This window comes from Nansenia antarctica (assembly GCF_963989245.1).
Source record: "Nansenia antarctica genome assembly, chromosome: 1".
Taxonomy (NCBI): Eukaryota; Metazoa; Chordata; class Actinopteri; order Argentiniformes; family Microstomatidae; genus Nansenia; species Nansenia antarctica.
In genome coordinates, this window is record NC_137674.1 from 69,232,294 (window position 1) to 69,241,441 (window position 9,148).

The following is a 9,148-nucleotide window of genomic DNA, read 5'->3' on the forward strand; positions in this document are numbered from 1 at the left end:
TGTGTGTGTGTGTGTGTGTGCGCGTGCATGTGAGCGTGCGTGTGTGTGTGTGTCTGGGTGTTGTTATTACCAGTGGTCTGGCTGTTGCTGCCCCCTCCCCCCCCACCCGTCTGTGTGTGTGACATACCAACATCACATAACCACCTCACTGTGGGACCCATCCAGTTGTGTTGTTGCCATGGTGATGTCACCCTCAGTCAGACCACTGTTAATCTGACGCCCGGAGACGACGATGATGACGACAATGATGATGATGATGATGAAGATGATGATGATGTCCAAGTGCATGTCGTCCCTGTCGTCCATGACCCCCCTCCTTGGTGTTATGTATGTTATGTCTCCCTCTGCCCCCTCCCCCCTCCCTAAAGCATGGGAGTGTTGTTGTTGTTGTCGTTGTTGTCAGTGTCAGATTTTGTTTGTTGGGAGCCATTTTGTCATTCCACCCAGCATTGCTTTGGAGCGCTGCTGGAATGTCCCTATCCCACCCTCGCTGTGGTCTGTCCAGACCCCACCAGAACACACACACACACACACATATACACACACCATCTGACCTCCACCCTATCATCATATACCCCCCCCCCCCCCACCACACACACTCTAATCCTGGGGTCTGGGTAGAGGAGCCAGAGCTAGTAAACCAGTCAGTGAGGCCTTTCAGCAGTCAGATAAATCTCTCTATCCACACACACACACACACACACACAGGAAGGAGTACTACACACGGCTGGAGGCTTAGAGTTAATCAGAGTAGACCACACTAAGAAACCAGCCAATGAGAGCAGGGTACACTGAGCAGTCAGCCAATGAGAGCAGGGTACACAAAGCAGTCGGCCAATGAGAGCAGGGCACACTGAGCAGTCAGCCAATGAGAGCAGGGTACACTGAGCCAGTCAGCCAATGAGAGCAGGGTACACTGAGCCAGTGGGCCAATAAGAGCAGGGTACACTGAGCCAGTGGGCCAATGAGAGCAGGGCACACTAACGGGTCTTTCCCCCTGTAGAGGAGGCAGGAGGAGGAGTACTACACGCGTCTGGAGGCGCAGCGCCGCCAGCACCACGACGAGGCCGAGCGCAAGCTGCTTACGCCCGACGAGCCCGGCCCCCCCGGTCTGTACAGACCCCCCCTCCCCCGGGACTACCAGCCCCCCCCCGCTCCTGCACCCGCACCCCCCCCCTCCTCCTCCTCCTCCTCCACCACCCCCCCCGCCTCCTCATCCTCCACCACTAACCCCCCACCGCCCCCCCCTCAGAGAAACACCTCCTACCTCAAAACGCAGGTGGTCTCCCCCGACACGCTGTTCACTGCCAAGTTTGTCTCCTACGCTGATGATGATGATGAGGAGGAGGAGGAGGAGCCTTCCGTCGGCCTATCAGGTCAGGTTAAGCTCTCGGCAACCAGGAAGTCGTACAGCGACCTCCCGCCCCCTGCGGCGTACAAGCCGCAGCCGCCTCTCCCCGCGCGCAAGCCCCGCCCCGTCTCGGATGGGTACTTCCTGTCCAGCTCATTCCAGCCGCCTGTTGTCAACGCCAACAGTACTGTTGCCAAGGCCACAGCAGGGCAGGCCCCTCCCACCCCCGCCAAACCCAGCTTCATCCTGTCTTCCAACTCTAAAGGTAGAGAAGGAGAGGAGGAGGAGAGGAGAGACCCCCCGAGCGCTCCCCCTCCATACCTCCATTACTCTTTCATTTATTCATTTACTCGTTCATGTTTTAGTTTTTTTTTGTATTGTGTTATTTGTTTATTTTAATTTTTTCAGTAGTGAAGTGTTCTAGCTTCCGTTTTCCCTCTTTCTATCTCTCTCTCTCTCTCTCTCTCTCTCTCTCTGTCTTTCTCTCACACTGTCTCGAAATCCACTAGATCCGTAGCTGTCAATCAAAGTAGTTGTTCGATTGTCCCGCCCCTCATCAATTGGTGTTTTTGTTGTTTTGTGTTGTAGTTTTTTATTTTATTTCCTCTCCTCTCCTCTTAGCAAATCAGATTCCGTGTTTTTATTTTGGTTTATTTGTTTGTTTGTTCAAATTTCCTGTCCTCCTGACTCCGCCCCCCCCCCCCCCCCGTTCATTATTCCTCCAATCACCGTCTTCCTAGCGAGGAACAGTGTCATTCGACCAATCAAACCCTCCCCCGCTGTCACTCCAGATCCCGTCCAATCATAGTACTGTTGGTGTTGCCGCTCTGCCCGCCCATGTGTGTCTGGTTGTGCTGTGGGGGGTGTGGCCTGTCACCCCCCACCCCGCCCCCCTGCCCCGCCCGCGGCCCCTAGGCCCATGCTTCATGGTGGTGGGCTTGGCTTTAGGGAAAGAGGCACTGGCTTCACACACACACACACACACACTCACACGCACTCCCACCGCGCTGACCCATAGATGAGCCACTCTCTCCACTCTCACACACTTGGCGAAGGGGAACAGATCTGTTGAGTGTGGCGTCATCCTTGTCTGTGGCTGTTTCAGAGGTGAAGGGTCAAACCTCTCTGACGTAAAGAGGACTGACTGTCATCAACTTCTGTAGCTTCAGCCTGTGGCGCCATCTAGTGGCCAAAGATAAAACTATCATAAGTTTAGTACACAAATCAAATCAAAGTTTATTGTTCACATGCACAGGATACAGGTTGTAAACTGTCCAATGACTAACACTGAGAGAGCGCATTGACTTGAGCAAAGATTCTATACCGTAGTATATAATGTAAAGATACATTTAGCGCTCATCAATTTAAACGTCTTAAGTGAGAACAAAAGTGTCCGATGGTTACTCGATCTGATTCCATACATTTGCCAACAAATTTCAGGACCCTCCTTTCATGACTTTTCCGAGATATGTGCGTTCTACCACCCTTACTTTTTCAAAGTCACATCAGGATAAGCTAGTATAAAGCTATTTTGCAGTTTTTCTGTGTCGGAAGCAGGCTAATTTACAAGACGGCCAACTAGTGGTCGTAGTGGAGGCTGTTAGAGGTAGAAATCGGAGGACGGGTTAAATTATAATGAACTCTTATAGTAGGTAAAATAGTAGATAAAAAAGGCACAGCTGTTCTAAATGTAGTTCTCGACGGGGTCCACTACATCAGAAGACGTTTGAGGTTTTGCTGGATGATCGTCAGGCCTCGTCACCTAGGAAACAGCCACGGACAACAGACGCCAGTGATGCACACTGTCTGACAGAATGTGTCCCTGCATGCAACATCTGCACACACACCCCTCCCCTCCCCGCCTACACACACCCCTGCCCCACACCCCCCCCACCAACCCTAGTATGAATGAGGCCGTCCAGGCCGAGATGTGTTGCATTTCTCACTCAAACTGAGGAACCAATCACTAACCTTATCCAACTTCAACCAAATACCCAGCCCCTCCCCCCCCTGCCCGCCCGCCCCAACCCCCCCCTGCAGGCATCCCTGCGCTGTATAAACTCATCCCTGCGCTTAACGAATGCTCGCACCATTCGGCTAAACATCCATGGCTTTTTACTACTTTTTACTCCTGCTCTGCTCTGCTCTCCAAGCTCATGTTTGTGTTCACTCCTGTCTGTCTGCCTGCCTGTCTGTCTGCCTGCCTGTCTGTCTGCAGTGGTGGAGCCTTCATCTGGCCACCAGACCTGGTCTAGTAGATTTGTTAGTCAGTTTAAGTTTAATCATGTTGACAACATGGTCTAGTTTCATGAAACGTAAAGAAACATAAAGGGTCCTGTGTTCAACGAAGCTCCACCAACAAACTGTCGTCTGTCTGACCCTTCCTGTCAGTCTGTCAGTCTGTCAGTCTGTCAGTCTGTCTTTTGGCTTTGTGTGTCTGTGGTCCATCTGTCTGTCTGCTGTACCTGTCGCACTCCGTCCGTCCATCTGTCACATGGTCTTCCACTGCTTACCCTCCCGTACTCAATCTCCCAGAAGGCCATGCGGTGGTTCAGGTGGCCAATCATCACCTGAACCTCTGGCCTCCCGACCTTTGACCTGAATACAAGGTGACGGATGACGGATCACTGGCAGGGTGAAAACACCAGGGCAACACAGCTCTCTGACAGGAAACCTATAGTATTATTATTTATTGATTATAACATATCCTTTGTTCTGTTTCTCAGACTGGTACATGTCCAAAAGACCAAACATCTAAAGACCACAACCAAAGGAGAGAGAGAGACCTCTGTCTGATTGTATGAATTAAATCAACATAATAATACAATTCCATTTCATAGTCATCTGGTTGATATTAACATAATAATATTAGTTCAATAGTCTGGCTGTCGTAGCCAATGAGAATCCCACGTCCTGTTCTCCTTTATCTTGGAGAACATCAGAATATCTGGGAGCCGCGGAGGTATTCGTGCCTCCCTTCCGATCGAAAGAAAAACGTTATTCATGGCACGTACAAACAGGAAGACCCGGCCGTGACTTCTCCTACGAATTCTTCAAGTCCGTCCGGAGCCAAAGTTGTAAGCTGACGCTTGGCTTCTCAGAGGACAGAGGTCACCCGTGAAGGGTCTCTGTTCTGTGGTAACCAAAGTTGCCGGAGGTTCAGGGACAGGGGAGACCGGCGGAAGGAGGAATCGGAGGACGGAGCTTGTTGTAACGCGCGGAACGGAATACGGAAGGGTGTCAAACACACGTCACTCCATTCCGCGCATGACAATGAAGCCACCTCCCCTCCTCTGATTTCTACCCCTGCCAGCCTCCCCTGGTGTACCAATCAATATCAACCTTAGTGTCTCGTAGTCCTGTTCTCCTCCAGAGTGTGTTTGGACCCTGCCAGTGAGAAGTTCTGACGCGCTTCTCACATACAAGTGTCCATGTCTGCCCTGACCCTGACCTCTGACCCGACCCTGACCTCCCCCCCCCCCGCCGTCATTCATTTCCAAACTCAGATCCTAGGACCCAACATGCATTTGGACTCTGGTTGGGCTTCCACACAGGCTCACTGTTGGAACACAACAGGCTCCGTCTCAATACCTTCACTGGCGTACTGCTCAGAGGTGGGGGGGGGGTCGGCAGGGGAGGCAGAAATAGGAGGAGGCGGGGGGCGGGGGCCTTGTGATGCCTGGAACGGTATGGACCAGAGAGTACCATGACGAGATCTTTCTCGATTGATTGATACCCCTTCCTCATTCCGTTCCATGCATTACGATGAGCCCCCCCCACCACCGTCCTCTGATGTCTACCTCCAGCCCCCCCCCAGGCCCAGGATGTTGCTCCGCTGTGGGGTACGCTGGTCTGGATGACGGACCTATAGGCCCACAGTTCTGGGCGGGTTACCAGGGAGACATGCCAGGACTCCTGGTTCTTCTCTGGTCGTTAGTCTTGGTTCCCTGAGACAGACGGACGGACGGACCAGACCGGTCTCGGTGCCGACAGACAGACAGACACACAGACACGTAAGGTGGGTCAGAGGTGGAGGTCACTGCAGGGGTCAGGGGTTACGACCTCATCCCGGCCCTAGAGGCTCTGATCAGGTCCCCCTCCTCCACCTCTGACTCCGCCCCTCCTTCCACAGACCGTAGCTTAAGGCGCGCCGCTGTGAAAACGCTCTTAACTCTGACGCTCTAACACTCTGATGCTCTAACGCCGCCTGGCTTCTCTCGTCCCTGGCTTGGGTTTGGTCTGTGGAAACACAACATGACAGAGGTTGAATGGCTGGAGAGCTGCTGGGTACAGCTGTGCATAGAACTGTGACAGGGCCACGTTATCCTACTACTATTATTATTGTTATTATTATTATTATATAATTGAGACAATTGTCACAGTGTTGTGTGTTGTACGTTTGTATTGTGTGGGAGGGTCTTCATACGCTGAAGATTTAGCTGTTAAAAGTGGGTTATAAATAAACGTTGTTAAGCTGTAGCTAAAATGCTATGATGAGCATGTTAAGTACCCAGCAGCTCTTTCACCAACATGTACTGTACTGGGTTTGACCTGTTGACCTCGTGGTTACCGTGGTAAACCTGTGTTGTACTGGATTTGACCTGTTGACATTGTGGTTACCATGGTAAACCTGTGTTGTCCTGGGTTTAACCTGTTGTTCTTGTGGTTACCATGGTAAACTTGTGTTGCTGACTAATGAATTTGCTCTTATCTCCCCGGCCGATGGTGACAGCAGGATTTAATTCGTACACTGGAAACACAGCAGGGCTTGTAGGATCAGGAGAGGTCTACAAGGACCCCAGAGACAAGTGGCCCAAAGGGTGAGGACCACCTCTCTCTCTATCTATCCATCTTTCTCTCTTTCTCCCTCTCTCTCTATCTAGCTCTCTCTCTATCTATCTCTCATTTCTGTTTCTATCTATCTCTCTCTCTCTGACATACAGTGCTCTCTTGTCTCTTTCTCTCAGCTAGGGACTGTGAGAATCTGAAGCTGTATAGAATCAAATCCATGCACTCATAGGGTGTGTGTATATACTGTATATACAGAGAGAGAGAGAGAGAGAGATATGACGTGACGGTGTTGTTGTGTCTGTGTGTCAGTGGTGGTCCAGAGCAGGAGAACACGTTAACGGGAGCGCCCCCGGAGAGCCTGACGTTTAAGGAGCGCCAGCGCCTCTTCTCCCAGGGCAAGGAGGTGTCCAACAAGGTCAAGGCCTCGCGCAAACTCATGGAGCTGGAGAACGAACTCAATACGAAATAGTACAACTGGACCGGACTGACTGACTGACTGACTGACTTATTGGACCGGACTAGACTGACTGACTGGACCGGACTAGACTGACTGACTGGACCGGACTGACAGACTGGACTGACTGACTGACTGGAGGGTCCCTCATCGGCCCGAGCACCTAGCTCCACCCCCTGACCTGAGTGATTGGTTCTGACGGTCTTCTAACTTTTGTGTTGTTTTTATTGAACCCTGGACCGTTCCGTACGATTTAAATGTATCGTTGCTAGGAGACGACCTCCTATGGCTTAACTTCTTCTTCCCTCTTAAACTATCAAAGATATATTATGATAAAGCACTGTAAAAAAATGTTTTAATTATACTAGTAAGAAAGACAACATTTTGAAAAACCACATGAAGGGGGATATATATTTTTGTTTGTAAAATGGTTCTTGGGTTAGGGATGAAGAAAAGGTTTCACTCATTTAAATTTTTTTTTTTTTTTTTTTTTTTAATAGCTTACTGTAATGTGGAATATTTTATTGTGTTATTTTATGCTCTATCTGCATTACATATTTTCCACACTTTTAATTTCTTGTTTAAATAAATGCCCAAGCGAATATACCAGACCAATCTTTTAGTTAACGACTTCCTCCTCTACTCAGTGATTTATTGAAATAGATTAATTTTGTCCATTCTGGTTTGCCATACACTGTGTTCTTCATTCCATTATAGAATGTGGGTTTATCGTTTTTGATCTGGAAGATTCTATGACTTTACTTCCACCTTTATAAACTGGTTTACTGGGTCCTAATGGAGACCTTCCTGAGTGCGTGCACATATACACACACACACTGTAAATATCTCTATCGTTCCAGACGGAATTATCACTTCTCACAAGTAGCAGACAGTCTCTCACATTTGGTGTCACTTCCAGATACAAACGGTTCAGAACTTTATTGATCAGGACATTTTATACAAGCGTGATGTAGGAAATTGATACAGCGAACTTCCTTCCTGTTGGTTCTCACTGTCAATGGAGAAGTTATCAGTTTTTTTATATTTTCTATTTCCCCCCCTTCCACTTTTTAGTATTGATTTTCTTTGTTTGAATTGAATTTAGAGTGCAGAGTTGTGTGGAATCTGACCTGTTGTATACACTACATTGCCAGTATGAGGATAAATGGAAGCTTGTGTTGATGATGAAAAATGACTTCAATTTCAGGTTAAAAAATGCAAATAAAAATCAAAAAGTAAAGAACCTTCTTTTCATAGCAGGTATTTATTTGAACCTTCCGATGTAAATGTGCTTGCACAGAACTTGTTTATTTAAAACGTAGAAGCATTCTGTTGAAATCTTGGAACAAAAATGGAATACATTTGGGACCTATACTCTAAGTAAGCAGTATTTGGGAAGTATACATTATGATTTACAGAAAGTACATAATCTCGCCAGTCTTAACCATAGATATACACAGTAGATCCCTTATTGGCCGCTTTGACGTACGCCTACGTGGTCGCCATAGTGAACCAGTCTATGTAATATCTATGGTCTTAACCTCTTATCCGCACCACTTCCTCCACTGCTTCATGTTTGTGTGAGTGACTCCATCTTGTGTAAATATTGTTTTTCAGGAGAACATGGAATCTTTACCATGCATCAACGGTGACATCATAAAACAGTTTCTGCTCTGTTAACTGAAATGACGTATACACATTAATTCATTTCCCATTTTAGGTTACAAATTCGAATCATTTAAATGGTTTCATGTTAGCCTTTTGTAAATCATTAATAAATACAGATTTTACAAAACGCCTGAAGCTGTGTACATTTTGTATAATTTATAGAATATTACCAATGTATTTCACACATTCTTAAAACAAGGTGTTAATGGTTCATCAATAACAAATATAACACCAATTCCATGATGATTTCATCTTGAGACTATAGTATATTTATTAATGGGTAAAATTATTAATAGTGTGAGGGGGAAAAAAAAAAACTACATAGTTAGAGTTAAAAATAAGTTTATGGTGCTATAGCGCCTGCTGCTGGGTTTAAAGGGTTTGGAGACGGCTAGAGGTAGCGTGGACGATGGTCCAGCACGCGTTGTTTTTTCCCCCCAACAAAAATAAGACGCGTTATGCGAGATGGAGGCAAGAATGTATTTCTTTGGGTGAAACGCCACCTTTAACGATGCATGTTATCTGGGTAGCTTAGCACAGACGGAGTAGAAAGTGAACTGCCATGTCCTATCGGCCAATCCAGTCTTTTAGGATACCCAGTCACGTTAGTTAACGTTGGGGCTTAAAACATTACTGACACACCTAATTTTTCTGGTTTTCTGCTCGAAATGACATGCCCACAGTGAATATAGAATATCTCCACAATCACAAGGGCTTTCATAATGATCTTGTTATCAAATGAAAGCGAACACCTGTGGGGTGGCTGTAGAAGTGTCAGTATCAAAATATATGTTACTGTGTCAGAGTAAATAGAGCTAGAACATTATAAAACATCTCAAAATCAGTCTCCGCCTAAAAAAACAACAGCTTTTACAGTGAATATC

At 47.5% G+C, this 9,148-nt stretch overlaps 1 protein-coding gene across 1 annotated transcript in view; it reads left to right on the forward strand.

Moving 5' to 3' along the window:
• afdna (afadin, adherens junction formation factor a) overlaps window positions 1-8,381 on the forward strand; it is a 137,757-nt gene extending 129,376 nt beyond the window's left edge. The window contains exons 34-36 of the mRNA XM_080550066.1: window positions 1,004-1,616; window positions 6,084-6,171; window positions 6,452-8,381. Of these exons, the coding sequence (XP_080406192.1) occupies window positions 1,004-1,616; window positions 6,084-6,171; window positions 6,452-6,611 (861 nt within the window). The 3' untranslated portion in view covers window positions 6,612-8,381. The remainder of the gene's footprint in view (window positions 1-1,003; window positions 1,617-6,083; window positions 6,172-6,451) is intronic.
• Window positions 8,382-9,148: the final 767 nt, after the last annotated feature.